Raw genomic sequence first — 17,869 nt, 5'->3', positions numbered from 1 at the left:
TCAGCAGAAGAAAATCTCAAATGATTAATGGTTTATTTGGTCTGTCAAATATATGCTTTTATTTTACCTCTTTTAATCAGAGAGGGAGTGAAATATTTTTTAAAAATATATAAACTGGATTCTTGTCCTCAGAAAATTACTTATTCCCACTTCTGAGAAAAATATGGTGAATCTTTTTTTTATTCCCATCAATAGGGATGTGAACGACTAGACGACTATCTGATAAGCAAATGCAGGATAGTGGACTAGTTGCTCCACCCCCAGCTCTTGCTTCCTCTATCAGAAGGAGGCAGTGGGGGGGGGGGGGAGAGGGATATGAAAGGATACTTCAAAATGGCTGCGCCACATAGAGCCTGGGGCCAGACCTGCGGGTCCATGCAGCACTGGAGCTTTGAAACACTGTGTGCAGCCCAGGGCTAGCTGGGGTATCCCCAGGTTGCATGTGGTGTTTCAAAGCGTCAGCGCTGCATGGAGCCCAGAATCAGCCAGGGACTCCCCCACTGACCCTGGACTCCATGTGGTGCTGCCGCTTTGAAATGCTGCATGGAACCTGAGACTGGGCTCCCCGCAGCGTTTCAAAGCAGCAGCTTTGAAACGCCACATGCAATCTGACGCTGGGTTCCCTGTGGCATTTCAAAGCGACAGTGCCACACTGAGCCAGGGATCAGCGGGGGAGTGCTAACCCTGGGCTCCACACAATGCTGCTGCTTTGAAATGCCATGGGAAGCATGGGGCCAGCAGAGGTGCCCTATCAACTTCAAAGGCAGAGGTGCCCTATTGACTAATCGAATAGTCGATGCAAATTGCATGAACTATTAGATTAGTCAATTACTCAAAATTTAACATCCCTTATTATCAACACAAACAAAAATGGATTAGGTACACTTTGTAACTGCACAAGAGTGCACAAGAGAAAAATGAAGACATCATTAAATGCAGTGTTTGCTGTCTATAGGAAACGTGCTGCTTGTTACTCTAGTGGACATAGGATCCATTTTGAGTGGAGTCAAGTTCCTGAGTTATGCAACAAGTATACTGTTATAAACGGATGGAAGTAGGCTTAAAAAGTTGATAATGACTGAAGGAGAACAAATGGTCTATCAAAGAAATAGTTACATGTATTGATTTATAATATGTTATCTAGATAATCGTAATGCAGACAGTACATTGCCTTCTAAGATTACTATTTAATGTCTGTCCTTTTGTTCCATATCAGAATAAACTAATAAAGAGGTATGTCATGAAGACAGATACTTAGCCAACTGACAGCTTGGAAAATAAAATTACCTTCAATTACCATCTATTCCAAATGTTTGAATATATTTCTCTTTAATTTTTTTTATACTGCATACAGAACCATATCTTGGAGGGCTTTCAAGAGGTATCCAGTAAATCATTTTGTGCTTTTGCTATGCACATAAAGTACTATGAATATAAAATATTTATTATTTAGTCATTGAATTGTGATGTCTTGATAGAATGACCAGTAATACATTGGCTACCTGTTGTATGCAAATCATTATCATTATCCATTATTTCTTTGTACTTTGTAATTACATTTTGATTTTTTTTCTGTACATGTAGTGTTTTTTTTGTAATGTTGATGTGGAACAAAGTTATTTTCATAATAGGAGGCCTTTTCATGGTAAGAATTGTGGCTTCCAGGTAGCATTAGACAGCTTGCCCGATAAGTATATAAAAACAATTGATTCAAATTAGGTTAAATTTGTTGATATTAAAAGTTTACTGTGCTTACTCCAGTCTTGATTACTGAGCTAGACTTTCAAATTGTGACACATGTTTGCACTTGTAAAAAGCAGCAATTATGCTTGCAAGTACATGTGCAGTATGTGATCAGTATGATACTTTCAAGTTGTGTATGTATGTAAATTTAACACACACAGAGAAATTGGTGCAGAGTGGGTAAACCTACAAATATTGCCCTACAAGTCAAGTAGCATTGTGTGATTAGCTTTCATTGTGGCTGGGCCACTTGGAAATGAAAAACCTTATGAGTTTAAAACTGTGGCTATATAAAGTTGTAACTTTTACTAAGAAGTCCTGTAGTATTAATGTTATTTTTTTTTAGTTTGTATGGGACATGTGAACAACAACAATAAGCACTTTTATTGTGTCACTTAATAAAAATATCTATCCCTTGATAGAGTGAGGCCCTGAACAAAAAGAAGGGCCTGACAAGTAGAGCTGGTCAAATCATGGGATTTCTGGCTTGCAGGAAATGTTGCATTTTCAAAGTTTGATTTAATTCCAGATCAGATTGAATCTATTTTTTAAAAATTTGTGAACCAGAAAATTCCCCCCCCCCCCCGGTTCTCTGCCCCCCTCCAATTTGAGAAACCCTAACATAATGTTTCTAAAATGAAATCTGCTACCCAACCAGAACAGCTGTTGTGTGAAATTGACATTCTCATCAGTTTCACTGCTGCTAATAGGTGCTGCTAGGGCTCCCATGTGTAGTTGGATGACTGTTTTAGATGAAAGAATTTATTCACTGTAACATGCAGTTTCGATAAATCCTAAACTATTTGCACATTTGACTGAATAGCTTTGGCTGGGGAAAAGTTATTTTCGGGATCAGCAAACTGCATGTGTGGCTTACTGTCCTCTTCATAAGCTTTAGCTCATGGGTTCAGGCACTTGCCTAAGACGCAGGAGAACCCAAATGTGACCACCTCCTCTGGAGCAGGGACTTAAACTCAGATCTCCCCCTTGTCTGGGTGAGGGTCCTAATGACTAAGCTATTTACTTTTTTGGGCTGAGTGTATCTCAGTCCTTCTTGTTTAAGCTGTTCCGCTGTACATAGATACTTAAAAATTAATTGAGCTACACACAGAGAAAAAGTGAGAATAATGCATTCACTTGGAATGTAAGAGATGTGGATTCAAGTCCATGCTCTGAATTGGGCAGAGGAAATGTTTGAACCCACATCTCCTTCCTAGTGCCTTAATCACCAGGTTCTAGAGCAATTTCCAGTTTGCTGACACATTCCCAACATTTTTTGCAACTGAACTGAATATTTCACCTGGATTTTTTTTCTGGTTTGTTGGCTGAACTGAAAAATCAGTTCCTTGTTCAGCTCTGCTTCTGAAATCTGCAGCTCTAAGACAGCTCCAACATGTGGACTGTTTCAAGCTGGGATGAGAGGGCTTTCAGAGAGCTGGCTGGCCTAGGAATCTGAATGCCATTGAGTGGCTGGCCAAGGGAAGTCCCTTGCAGACTGCCCTCAAGCTAGAGCTCTGTTTGACTATTCCAGGACTTCCAGTCTCCAGCCTTAGAGCAGAGAGCTTGAACTTTCTGAGAGCCTGGCTTGAACTGGGGTTCTTGCCGAACTTCAAGATTCTTGCTGTAGAGTTGGAAGCCAAACCCCTGCAGGAGCTAGTAAGAAGCCTTTGCATGGCAGGGCTGGCCTGGAGCTGCAGGCAAAGATCAAATATCTCAGAATGTTTTATATCTTATGTCTCAAAATTATTTATTTTGATTGTCAGCCCCTCCCCCCCATTGCATTATTCTGCCAAATATGACCAGAACCAGCATTTACATTCAGGACATTATACATCTGATAATTTCATATTTTAAATATAAACTCTATGTATGGAAAATGTCAAAATTTCAGATTACCCAGTGGTATATATTCAGTCAGTGCTATAACTGCAGCATTTAAACTTAAGTCATATTTGCAACTCGAAGCACTGGAAACATAATAAGAATAATTATTTTTTAAAAAAGCACAAAAAACTTTAGCCTATAGAAAATGTGGTCACCAAACCCCACAGCTTCCTAACTTACGCTGGGGTTGCAAACTGAAGCTTGAGTAATATTGTCCTAAAGGTTTGCGAGAAAAGTCTTCAAAAATCAGTGAGTGAAAATCTCAGTGTTGAGTTGATACAAAGAGTTATTGTTATGCTCCTTTCTAGATCTCATGGAAGATCAATTTCCAATTAAATATTTGACAGGAGAACCGTCTGGACAGAATAAATTGAAAAATCAGATTCACATCTCTGCTTTTTCCTGAAAATAAATAACTGCCTGTGTTAGCCATTTGCTTTTAGCAGCAGGCTTACTAAACATAGTTATCTGAGGCTACTTGTAAAGATGGCTATTTGCTGTGAAGCAGATTCTTTTGTTAGACTTGTGCATAGGAGCCTCAAACAAGTCTGAGAAGAAATCTGCCATTCTGCTCAGCTCCCATAAAAACATACAGGAAAGCAGAATATAAGTCCTTTTTATTCTTACGTGTAGTTGCAATGGGAAGCCTTGCATGGTGGATAACCATAATAAAATGCTGTCTGTTCTCCTCTTGGCGGTGTACATTGGTGTACAAGTGCTTCAGACACCTTCTAGAGAATGAAACATACTTTGTAAGAGGTGGGCAATAATTTTTGATGGGGGGGGGAGCACTCAGAATTTGGTAAGTGGTCAAGGCCTGCACTCTTTTATTATGTTAATGGAGGAGGTTTGGGGACTTGGATGGAGGTTAGGTCAGAAGGGATCTCGGAGTAGAGGATTGCAGTGCATGAAGGTGTGTGGTCTGAAGGGAGTATGGGTGAAGGATGGGGTTGTGACCCGGAGCAGGGGATTGGGGTGGAGGAGGGGGCGCAGAGGGTTTAGGTTGTGACCTAGGGTAGGAGAGTGTTATGACTTCGGGCAGGGGATGGAGGTGCAGGGTTTGGGAGGGGGTATGGGTGCAGAAGAGGATTCTGGAGATGGGACGTAGGATGGGTGTAAGGTTGGGGTCTGTGTGAGAGATCCGGAGCAGGGGTTTGGGTTATGATCAGTAGTCCCTCTAACATTTTCTACCCTTGGGCAGGTTGAATTTTCTTATGTGCACCATCAGTATTGAGGTAGTGTGTAGATGTATACCACCAATACAAACAGAACATACTGTGTGTATGTACACACTCACACCCACCATATATATATATAAAGCAGTCCATATATGTGGAATAAAATATATTAAAACAAGACACCTGTGACTAGTTGCTGTGAGGTACACTGAAGCTAGGTCTACACTACAGAGTTTTTGCGTAAAAACAGCTGTTTTTGCACAAAAACTCGTGGAGTGTCCACACCTAAAGTGTGTTTTTGCACAAATAAAACAAAAGAAGAGAGGGGTTTTTCCAGTGTAGGTATTCCTCCTCCTACAAGGAATAACTCCTTTTTGCGCAAAAAGGTGTGTGAGGACAGGCAACAGGGGGTTTTTGCGCAAAAACAGGAAAGAGGAAAAAGCACAGGTGCCCTGCTGGCCATTCTGTGGACAGCTATCAGCGCTTTCTTTCGAGAGAGCGTCCATACAGTGTGGACACTCTCTTGCACAAAAGCGCATCGCTTTTTCTATGTGCTTTTGCAATATGGAGGCTCTGTTGTGCAAGAAGTTTTTGTGGACGATCTCTTCCGCAAAAAGCTTCTTGTGCAAGAAACCTGTAGTGTAGATATAGTCTTAGTGAATACAAAGGTGTTGTACAAAGGTAGGAAATTAACCTTTCCCTGGAGGAAGAGTAGAAGCCCAGAACAAATTAACACATGGCTTCAGGGTTTGTAGACATTTGCATGTCTCAAAAAGCTTGCAAATAAGGTTTCATCCTACAAAACAGCTAGCATCACACCCAGTACTTGTTACTTCTAACTCATAAAAGCCAGAACTCTACCAGACAGCAAAGATCTGACCTTAATGCAACACAATTTACCATGTATTAATTACTAACACTGAATTTAAAAAAATCATTAAGTTCAGAGTTTAGCAATCTGCAGCATATCAAAAAATTTTGTTAAAAGAATTTTAAAAACCCAAACAGTTTTTTCAGCTACATATTAACACAGCTACCCCTCTGCCTGTGTGGGGAGCTTTGAACCTTTGTACAGGGCTCAGAACGTAGCTGTGCGGCCGCTTAGTCACGTAGCTTAGAGGGAACTTTGGTTGGGACCTAAGGCAGGGAGTTCAGGTGTAGGAGGGGGTAGGTGTGTCAGGTGCAAGCTCTGTGTTTTGTTGTTTCATATTTAGAGTTATTAACCTTATAAAATAATTTAATATGATGAACATATGCTGTAAAAGACAAATATAAAGTGGTATATTCTATTCATCAGTTCCTAAAACTTGTGGCTAATAACTGTGGGGCGCAGGAAGGTGGAGGAGGCAGGATAATTAATGTTGGAAGTAACAAGAAAAACAGAATACTCAGACTTTGTAAACATTTGAGCAGAACTGTGTCAAAATATGATCAAGGACACCTAATTTCCTGATTGTTCACCACAAAGATTATAACAATTTCAATAAATAGTCTGTTTTCCATAGGTTTAGTTGTATGTTTCAGGACTGAAGGCTTTCCTCATGATTTATAAGTCCCATGACTTTAAAGTCTGTAACTTTAAAAACAATGAGTAGTCCTGTGGCACTTCAGAAACAAACAGTATGTATGTGTGTGTGTGTGTCTAATATATATAATAATCATGAGCTTTCATGGGCCAAACCCACTTCAGATGAGCTTGAGTGGAGACTATCCTATCCTATTTTATCGATCGATCTATATTTGTTAGTCTCTAAGGTGCCACAGGTCTACTTGTTTGTCATGATTTATGACTATCTTACTCTGTATATCGTGTCAAGTATGCTGTTAATTAGAAAACATTGAGAGTTCTTGGAGAGTTTAATTACCCAAACACATTTTTCCTCTGTCATTAACTATAAATGCAAAGCTGTGAGTCATCTATGTAGTCATAAGAATGCCAAGATAGGATTATTGCATCATGATTCAAAATTTGTTATATAATACATTTATTTGACTTTTCTGTGCCCCATTTCTTATTTTTCTGGCCCCATTTTCCTTTTTCTTTTTAAATGTTCATGTAAATAGCTGTTCTGCAGTGTTCTCTTAGATGCTTTTCTCATTTGCTGGCACCGTGAAAATGGGGCGGAATAGTAAGGCTATATTTTTCCTTGGCCAAATTACATTGTGGAGAAGATTACAAATTGTATTATTACACATGGGTTACAGTGTATTTATAGAGCAGGCCAGAAAACATAAATTAAAGAGAGGCAAACGTTTTTGTGAAATGTTCTTACACTCTCCAGCTATCTGCAGTGCTTGACACTAGTTTTAATAGTAGGCCAAATTCTACCTAGTGCTACTCCATTTAAGATGCATTACAAGTGGAAATTATCTCTTTATAATACCAACCTGAGGTTACAAAGGTTTTTAAATAGATTTTAGCAAATCTTGCTGCATTAAAAGATGATAGTGAAGATAATTGTATAACTGATGGGCAGCTGTTATTGGGAAATAATTTCCAATATAATATAAGCCATATGTTGTCTTTGAAATTTCTTTCAATATAAAAGTTCAACAAACTCTTAAGTGAACTGCTGTCAAAGTAAACAGTGCTGAAGGCATATACTTTTTATGCTTAAAACAAAATGCATAACCACTTCAATAAATCATACCTACAGTCTTCCTTTAAGCTGTTTTGGTTGTAAGTGGTCATATTTTGAATACCTAAGTAGACCAAATAAGCATTTAGGTTTTATTCTTTTGTTAACACTCACCCACCAGTTTACCCCATCACTTGCAATAGCTCAACTGATGAAATAAGAGAACTTCAGAGGTCTACAGAATTTCTTGAAACTTCATTATACTAGTGTGGGATCCACACAAAATCCTTGTGCAAAGGTTTCAATGTATTGAACTGACTATGAAATTTTGAGGAATAAGTTGAAATGCAGACATTAAATATTGCTAGCTGTGATTTAGGTTTTGAGCTATATTGGCGCCTTACACTGCTAATATGGATTCTTAGAAGCAATATCTGAAGAACTAAAGTTCTTCACTAGAATAGATCACATATTGTAAATATTTTGGAAGTAATTTTTCAAATAATTTTCTTGGTTACCTGCTTATTTAATACAATGTATACTTTAAAAAATAGTCTAACAATATTTACTACCCAAAATAAATCTTACCTGATCTTGCATGAAAATAACTGCATTGTTTAAGCTAAGATGCACGTAAAATGTTCATTAAGTGTTAAACATCTTAGTCCAAATCTATTTGTGTATTTTTGACCCTTTGGATTGAGCAATGTAGTAAGCACAGCCAACTATTAATACCATTTAAGAATGTTCATTGTTGGTTTTGTAACATTATTAGCCTATTTGAAATGTGTACATCACTGAAAAAATAATAGTCTTGTCAAAATTTGGCATAAGAATCCAGAATCTGACTTCTGAAACATAGTTTCTCTTAAATTGCCATTTGAGACCTGCTGGTCTCTCTCTAAAAGAAAGGAAGCTGTTTAGAGGCCAATATTAATTATTGCTATTATGGATACTGGTGTTTCTGTAGGGAAAAATACTGTATGTTAAAGACATGTGCTTTTGTTTAGTATATAGTAACTGTGACACAGAATATTTTAATAGTAATAAGGAGATAGGATAAACTATACAAAAACTAATTTGTAATTATTCTCTGTTTTTTTTTTCTGTAGTGGTCATTTGTAGTGGCTACAATTACAGAAATTCCTCCAGTTCTCTTTCTTCCCAATTTCCTTGTTCAGAGAAAGGTGCTGAAGCCTCTGAGAATGCAGACAGGAGGAACAATAATGGTAAGGTTTTTTTCTTATCTCTTTCATCAGCTTGAATTAATGAACTGCATTTTAAAAAAGTACTTAACCTGTGCCCTCTCATAGATTTTATAACTTATAAAGTCTGTGCATGTAAACCAATGGATCTGTAATTGGGTCGTTTACTAATACTACACTGGACCAGGGCAAGAAGGGGGTTAATGATCTGTCATAGAGACAGTGGCTAAATCCAGCATCACATTGCAATGCCTATCAACACTATCAAGAAGCGAGGGCATGGAAAGAGAACAATCACTAAAAAGGGGAGATTTTTTTCCCTATTTGGGATGGCATCTGCTCTTATCATTCTGTTTTCAGCGCATCCTGAAAAAGGATGTGCTGCTTACAATGAGTTTCTGCTCTGAAATACAGCTAGTGAGAAAATGACATCTTCTTACTGTTTATTTTGTGTATTCAGAAATTTGTACCTCCTCAAATTAGTGATTAAAATAGAAGTTTTAGTGGTGTTATCACTATAGAGAGAGCCCGGCAAAAATGGAGTGAGTTGTATTCTGTTTAATCATTACAGAATTGTTTCCAAATTCCAATTAGTTACATCTGTTCTTCCTCACTGCAGGCAGTGGAGTTGCACAGGTGTCACTGCGGGCTTATTTTTTCCTACAGAACCTTTATTACAGACAGTGAGATGCCAGATGGAAAGAACCCCTGAGACTCTGAGCCAAAGCTGAGTTTGCAGGGCCAGTAATTTGGGGAAAAAACATCTTTTTCGTTGTAAACCCACCACATTTTGATCATAAAATCAGACGGCAACAACCACGGAACCTGTCTATGTTGTTTGTCAGAGTAGAAGCACATTTCAGAGCCAACCACAGTGCTGGAAGACCTTAATGGCATTCCCTATCTCTTTTCACAGGAGCTGACCTATAGCAATGAAAATGAGGGATTTTATCTAAAATCACAATCATTGTGCTGGCAAATAGATTTTCATTGCTTCTACTGCAGCTTCACTCTCCCGTGCCCTTCCCAAACTAGCTGTTAGAGTGGAGATCCATGGAAAGATACAGAATCCCACATTACATATGTTAAGGCCAGCTATTGAAGTGCATTGTCTTGAGGAGTGTACTTATTTTTTTTCCTTCAGATCTAGAAATCGGGGATGGGCAAAATCAGGTCCAGGAGCCAGATCTGGCCCACCAACCATTTCTCTCTGGCCCGCCCAGCTGATTAGCAGAGAGTGCATATTTACAGCCAGCCACATGTGTTCAGCTGCCCTCCCCCACCTTGCTAGGTCATGTAGCTGAGCTGCTTTCAGGATTTTCCTACTAGCTGTTTGTGGGTGTGTATGGAGGGGCAGGGAGTGCTGACGTTAGTTTGTCCCCCTGCCCCTATAGCCCATCTCTGCAGAGCAGGGGTTGGGGGGAGGGAGACACAGCGTGGATGCTCAAGGACCCAGAGGAGTGCAGAGCAAGGGACAGGGAAGACCACAGATCAGGACACATTTCCCTTAGGCTATGTCTACATTGAGGAGCTTTTCCAAGATACTGGAGGTATCCCGGAAAAGCTCTGGTGCATCCAGGGAACGCTTCTACTTTTTCGGAACAGTTTCCAAAAAAGCGGATGCGTTCTTTCGGCATCCCTGTATTCCTCATTGTATGAGGAATAAGGCGTGTTCCAAAAGAGGAGTTTGGGTCACATTTCAAAATAGCCTCTTCGGGGCGGGGGGGGGGGGGGGAGGGGGGGAGGGGGATCAGAAAAATATATGCAATTTATATATCTTTTTCCAATAGAACTCTGCGGTCTAGACATAGCCTTAAAGAGACAGTGTGTGGCTTCTCTCAGAAACTTACCCAGAAGCATACACAGTTTCTGTGTCATTGTCTCACACCTAGCGGCTGTGTGTGTGTGGCACAGAATCAATCACATACACACTTGCCATACACACAAAGGGTCTCTTTCACAGTCATTTGTTTTGTCTTCTCTGTAGCTCCTAACCTCACCCCTTGTATCTGAGGCCCCGTTCGTTCAGGGGGGCCTGGAGACGGCCTGTGACCATGTACCGACATTTGTGAAGTGGCCTCCCTGTTAAAATTATTGCCCATTCCTGGAATAAAAGATTTCTTTCATCTTACTAGCAGATATAATAGTGGAGGAGGCTGGGAAGCTAGAAGGGAACAGTAAAGCAGCAGCAGTATTTTCACAAAACTGAGAGGATATCTGTGTTAATTGTTGGTTAGTGGTGATAATAGGCACTTTGCAGCAATCAGATTGAACATGAAAAGCAAGATGCATTTTTTTTCAAATTCTTCCTTTGGTGAATAATATCAAAGATTCATTGAAGATGCAAACTACACATAAAGGCTTATGGGGGTGGAGTAGCAAGAGGCCACAAAGCTAGGGAAGGGAACCTCAGTCTGTGTTAATCTCACGGTCCTCCCACTGTCTCTGGTCTCCTCTTCCCCTCCTCCATGAGTGCAAGGTCCAGCTGTGCAATACTGGGAGCTGTCCCTTTTAACCTTTACCCAATTCTGAACACTGACTGCAATTATGAAGAATCTGTAATCTTAACAGCATTATGTGAATTTCAAATCCTGTCATTTCTATTCCAAGTGAGCTTCCTAAAGGCTGCATGGAAGGCAAAAAACTCACCTGATCCCGTGTCAGTTTGGCCTAGTGGGAAAAATTCCTTTCTGATCCATAAAAATGGGATCAGTCTGACCCACAGCATCATAAACAGCATCACTCCTAATCTACACCTCAGGGGTCCAGAGGTGGGACAACTAATGAGCAAGTAGAAGCTTTTGAAAACCGCAGAGTACTGTAGTTTAAATAAAGAGGGGCACCCAGCAGCCAATAGGCTGCCTCTGTATCCCTTTGCCAAGCCAACAGCTAAGCAGAAAACTGCTATGGAGGTTAGGGAGAAGGGGCAGAGCTCCTTTTCCTGTCAAACACGTGCATTTTGGGCTTCTCTCATTCCCAGGTATCTCGTAAAGGTCCTCTGATACTAAAGGTGTAAGAGGTATTATTTAAAGCAACCAAAATAGGAAGTTAATTTCACTTTATTTAAAAATTAAATAAAATTAAAGACTTAAAATTAATTAAAATACACTTTTAAAAACATCTATTTTAGATGTTGTGTATATTTTTGCTAGTTTTGGGAAATGCTGTATTCCCAAAAGAAGGATTGATTGTACCATAAGAAGAGAGCCAGAACTGTAAAATACTGCATTGGTTATAATTAAAATTCATGGAGTAAAATATCTTATCCCTTGTGTTTTTGTTTTATGTGGCAATATTGTCAGTCAGGTTTACTGCAAGCAGTGGGTTTGCAGTAAGCTATATTCAGTGTTTATTCAGATTTATGCATGTTTTAAAAATAGCAACATATTCTTGTATGGCAAGAAACATTCCTGATGCAAAGGCACATAACAAATAGTAAAACTGTAGAAAGCACTTACTTGAGTTTCTGTAGCATAATTATTTAGACTAGACTTTTTGAAGTAATAAAATACACAAGGCCAAATTCTTCCTTTATGTCCTTGAAAGGAGTGTAGATAGTGCCCATGAAAGTCAGTGGGACCTATACACATTTAACCTAGGGCAAAATTTTGCCCATAGCTCTCAAGAAATGTTATCATTAATCAATACTCAAGAAGAAAGTACCACATCTGTCATGGGAAAAACTCTCTTTGATGTTAATGAACCTGGTTAGTTCCCAGAGGAGTTTATCATTAATATTAAACTGTGAATGTATTATTAATTGCTGTTGAAGAAAATACTGCAAATTAGCATTTGCCAGAGGGAAAATATATAGTGTTTTTAGAATTCTATAGCTTCATATTGTTCAGGCTGCACAGGACAGCATGTATTTTAGAGTATGTCTTTCTTTCTTTCTTTCTTTCTTTCTTTCTTTCTTTCTTTCTTTCTTTCTTTCTTTCTTTCTTTCTTTCTTTCTTTCTTTCTTTCTTTCTTTCTTTCTTTCTTTCTTTCTTTCTTTTATAAATAAAAATAAAAGGGAAAGTGTTTCAGAAAATGATAGAATTACATAGTCTAATGAGAAACAGACTGTTGAGTACATGCTTTTTTGGTTTCTAACGTGGACTGGATTTGGTCCAGTGATGTAGAGGTGGGAAGTTCTATATCTCTTCATGCACTCAGACCCATCTAGTAGTTCTCATGTTGAAATCAGAATGCTTTCTCTGTTGAGTCAAGGTTGGCATTGAACTTTCTTACACTTCAGGTTTTGCTTAGCCAATTTAAGTTTTTTAAAAATGTAAGCCGTACTAATGAGGGCCCTGAACTGCATCAGGAGACCTGTGTTTTCTTCACTGATCTGCCACCCACTGGCTATCTGTTTGGGCAAGTTGCCTTATCACTCTGTGCCTCTGTTTCTATCCCCATTCTTTCTGTGTCTTTCCAGTTTATTCCCAATCCCGCCAAAGCATATGCACATGCTTTAGCTTTATGCATGTTGAGTCTAACAGGACTGCTGCCAGTACTTAAAGTTAAGCGTGTGCATAAATTATTGCAGGATTGGGGCCACAGATCTGTAAGGTCATAAGGACAGAGTCTCTCATTATGTTTGTAGAGTGGCTTGCACAACAGGGCTCTGATTTTGGTTGAGGCCCCTACATTCAGCCACAGTACAACTAATATAATCAGAGTTACTCACATTTTTAATTTCCAAGGCACCTTGCCATTATCCTTTTTGTAAAACTCCATCACAGCAAGGCAGAGCCAGCGACATTATAACTACCCTATTATTTAGATGAATTATAGATGATTGTGGGAACACAGTTCTACTTTCCTACACACGTTTATTTAATAAGATAAATCTGAAAAGTGTTTGAGTACTTACTTTTAGTATTGCTTTAGCATTTATTCACAAAATTTTCATGTTTTTCTTCTCGGATGTATTGTCAAAATTTTATGTCCAGCATAGCCATTAATTAAAATATTATTAACACTTTATATTTTCAAGCATTCTATAAACACGTACAAAATAAATTGCCTTTTATTCATAAAATTTCTGCTGATTGGTGCTGTTAACTGTACAAATTGCTTTCCCCAATTCTGCAACTAAAATCTCATGTTTGTCAAGGATCTCCAGTTTCCTGCCAGTTGTTGTAATTAGTCATCAAGAGATATTCAGGAAAGAAATAGAATGGATAACTGGTGGATGGGTAATCTGTCATGTATGATTGTTCACTTTAAGCATTCAGAAATCACTTTTGACAATATGTCTTAATGTTACGCACATAATGGCATCTTAATTCTCTGTGTGAAAGAGTAATTTGCTCACTGGTCAGTGATATTAAACATTGAAAACATTTTGTAAAATTTTTATCTGTCATCTACATAATCACATGCTCAAGTTGTGTTGCAAAAACTGTTTGATTTTTCAAGACTTCTAGTTAAACAGCATAATTGCTTATCCTTTCCGATGTGATTCATGTATTCATAATCACACAGAATACTGACCTGTTTAAAATATGTATTTATATATACACACACATACACACACACACACACACACATACACATTTGGCAGAAGCATTGCTAATATGATGATAAAGATGAGAATTAACAATTTAGCAAGTAGATCATGAAATCAAGAAGCAAACTGTGAAAGTTAGCACAGTAGAAAGATTTTACATAAATTTCCAACAAAGGTGGAAAAGTGGCAGAAGAGGTTGTGATTCTACTGTGGAGGTTACAGCTACCCTGAAAATAAAGGTCACATTTTCTCTTTTTTTTTTCTGCCATGGGTTGAGGAATAAGATAGACAACTTCTACTACCAAGTCACCTAGGCAGTGCTGGGGCCAGTGGTACTTTCCACATTTATGTACTGCCACAAGTTATTGATTTCATTGGTGTGGGATCTAGTAAAGAATATCTTGCCCTTTTTTGAAACAAAAGACAGGACTAACACGGCTACATCTCTATTACTATTGCCCTTTTTTGACTGTGTTTTCTTAGTACCATTCCTTCTCCTCTCTGGTCTTCAATTTCTGCTTCCTTTTTTCCCTTTTCATTTTGATTATATCCTTACTTTCACTGTGTTTTCTTGAAGATTGAGGAAGAATAAGTTAGGAAAAAAGGAGAGCGCTTGAATATATTTGTAACAATTTCTAATGCTGTTTGGCCAGCCCAAAGCTGCCTTGAAAAGCAGGAAAAGTAGATATGCTATCTGGAATATTATCCTTGCCTACATTATTCATAAAAGATTGCTTAGCAAGAAGTGCAGAGAGAAAGTGATAAAGTCATTGTCCAAAATTTGGGATCCTGTGAGAGGTGTCCTTTTATTAATATGGATAAAGTAGCTGAGGTAGAAACAAGTGTAACTTCTTCAGCAGGCAATTTATTGCCAGTGCCCTAAGTGGAAAAGGCAAAAGCAGATCAGTGTGTGAGAGCTGAAGACTTAACTGCATGTGGACTTTAGTTTCATCTCATAATTCTCATTCAAGTCTAAAATAAGCAACTGGAATATAGTGACCTGCAAATTCAAAGCAGCAGTAACAAATAGGGTGAAATTCTGTGTCATATACAGCCAGGCAACGTTGTTGATTTTAATGGGAATGAATAGGGATAGTTGAGGATAGAATTTGGCCTGCAATTTTTAAGCATTTGTGTTACAGAGGGAGGCAATAGGAGGAAGAAGAAAAATCATTCTCTAAAATTATCAATTACTGTCAGAGGGCCCTTGCCATGCTGCTTAAAACTCTTTTTATTTCCCTGCTAGTGGATTTCCTCTGAATGCTCTTGTGGCTGTTTCACTGCCTCTTGCTAGTGCTACAGCACTATCTGGGAGCCTTGCACCAGTCTCTCTTAGTTGTGTAGTAATAGAGATGTAGCCGTGTTAGTCTGGTCAGATCTGAGGAAGTGGGTCTAGCCCACGAAAGCTCATCACCTAATAAACCATCTTGTTAGTCTTTAAAGTGCTGCATAGTCCTGTCTTTTGTTTTAGTTGTGTAGTGTGAATTGTTATAGAGAGACAGTTCTCCGTGATGAGACCAGAGTTGATGTCATTCTATTAGCTATTCGTAAATCTGGATTTTGGGAGAGCGTTACTCATGTCGTAAGCTCTTGGGGCTGGGACTGTTACGTTTGTGTAATGCCTAGCACAGTGGGACTCTTATTGCTACTGTAATACAAGTAATAAATAACAATAGTGGCGATTCTATGGTCATGATTTCCACGCCTCTGTGTTCCAAGCTTCCTCTAGTTCTCATCACAGAAATACTCTTCCATGTTCAAAAAAAAAAAAAAAAAAAAAAGCATAGTGTCTGCCTGCATAAACTGAATTCATCAAGCAATAAATAAAGGCCTAAACTATCTGTGTGCTCTTAAAAATTCAGAAGTATAACATATGTGCCTTCATTGCTGCCAGTGCCGTCGCTAGTGTTATGAGGAATACCTGGGAAGTATACTGAATGAGGAGTTAGTGGAGAAGCACTGTGACTTCCGGGTTCTGCCCGTCCGTAATCCCTCTTTAAGGTCGAAGCTGGACATATTGGCAGTGTTTGGGTAGTAAAATGACATTCTCTTCCTCCCCTCTCCCCCAGTTTCTTAAATATTAAGTAATCTTCCAGAGGTATCCAAAGACCAATTTTAGGTATGGAAAAGCTCCTTATCTCTTACTTCGAAGCTTTCCAGGTCCCCTTACAAATGCAATTTTCACTCTATGATTTTTTGGAAATAATTTATTTTGTTAGATATTATAACATGTCCTTTAAAAATATTTGACACTTGAAGTACTTATAATTTATCAGTCATCAGTGAACAGTATTGTGAATGAAAATAATATCTGCTTTCAAAAGCAAAAATGCTCCTTTAAGATGGCTCTTCGCTAATAATATTTTGCATTTTTTATAAATTCAAGTTTTCCTAATTCCAGCATAGTGTATCCTCTCTTTGTTGACTCTCCTTTTTTGAATGCGCAAATGAGCAGTCATCACCATTTCCATAAATCTGAGGAAAAGAATTGTCGACAAATACAACTTAATAAAAAAATCCCAGGACATTTTTCATATTGCCACTTTACTCACTGGTAACTATAAGTGCATCAATATGTTTGCATTTATTTACAGGTTCTCAATGCATTATTTGGGAGATTATTACATAAATTGGAATGATATAAAAAAGGATTGAACACTATGTTTATGCTTGTTATGTTTGGAAGCTTTACCTATTGGAACAATTTTCTCTCATTACTGCACTTTTCAGTTTGGCTACTAGGGGTCAGTGTTTGTCTCTGCATAGCAAAGTTAATTTTACACGAACAATTGGAACATAATGAAATATAGACATCTCGTTAAAGGGTCTCCTCCAGCATGCCTTGCTATGGTAAAACTTCAATTATTGTCTTTAGAGGCTATGTGGGAACCTTCATAATGCCTAAGGGATACAGGATAAAGGCCTAAATTGTCATAGTTCACGCATTCCTGAATTTCTTATTTTATTTTTCTTAAAGGCGGGAAAACTTGCCATTGACAGAGGCTGGGCAATCAACGTGGGTAAGCACAGATGTAATTAACCAAATGAAGCTTTACCAACTACTTTAAAAAATAATTTATTTCCTCTCAACATGACCTGTAGCCTCAAATGTAAATGTCCAAAGTTAATTTTAGAGAAGATATGCTAATTTTAGTATTTTAGAGAAGAGAATAAGTTTTAGAGAAGAATTTGAGAAGAGAATTTTAGTTTCCTAGTCTACTATGATCCATATTATGTTTTTGTGGTAAACAAAACAATCGGATTCTCCTAAGAGAACAAACAATAGAATGCTTATTTGTGATAATAAATCTTCATTTTTCTGTTATTAATTATATAAAGGTAGACAATATTAATATTGTTTTGAAAAATCTGAATATTTACATGATAAAAGCTAAATTTTCCACTCTATAAAACTGTGATTGAAGCAGAAGTTCTTGGAATGAAAAAACTGGAAAAATAAGGACAAAAAATAGGATTTGGAAGAAAAATTACATGATATATTGTGATAGGTTTCTAAATTTTCATTAAATGTTTTTTAAAAAAATCAGTCACACAACATCAAATATCACCTTAGAGACAATATACAATGAAACAAAGTATATTTTATTCATGTATTATTTTAATCTCAATCATAACAACATTCAAAACCTAAGGAACATCCATATTTATTACCAAAATGATTTTTCAAATGATGTCTAATAATCAAATCTGTAATTACCTTGAATTTTATTTGATTTAGTTCACTGTCATCATTATCCTATGTTAAGTGCAGGATGGTAGCTC

At 37.9% G+C, this 17,869-nt stretch overlaps 1 protein-coding gene across 6 annotated transcripts in view; it reads left to right on the top strand.

Annotated features, from left to right (window-relative positions):
• HDAC11 (histone deacetylase 11) overlaps window positions 1–17,869 on the top strand; it is an 87,057-nt gene that overhangs the window by 23,343 nt on the left and 45,845 nt on the right. For 5 of the 6 annotated variants that reach the window (XM_075939669.2, XM_075939670.2, XM_075939668.2 and 2 more), the window contains exons 4-5: window positions 8,497–8,613; window positions 17,064–17,106. In XM_075939669.2, coding sequence (XP_075795784.1) covers window positions 8,497–8,613; window positions 17,064–17,106 — 160 coding nt within the window. The remainder of the gene's footprint in view (window positions 1–8,496; window positions 8,614–17,063; window positions 17,107–17,869) is intronic. The other variant, XM_075939672.2, reaches the window with a different exon arrangement.

This window comes from Pelodiscus sinensis, chromosome 11, assembly GCF_052426305.1.
Source record: "Pelodiscus sinensis isolate ZL-2025 chromosome 11, ASM5242630v1, whole genome shotgun sequence".
NCBI lineage: Eukaryota > Metazoa > Chordata > Testudines > Trionychidae > Pelodiscus > Pelodiscus sinensis.
Note: the sequence above shows the minus strand (reverse complement) of the source record. Positions and strands in the feature narration are given on the sequence as shown.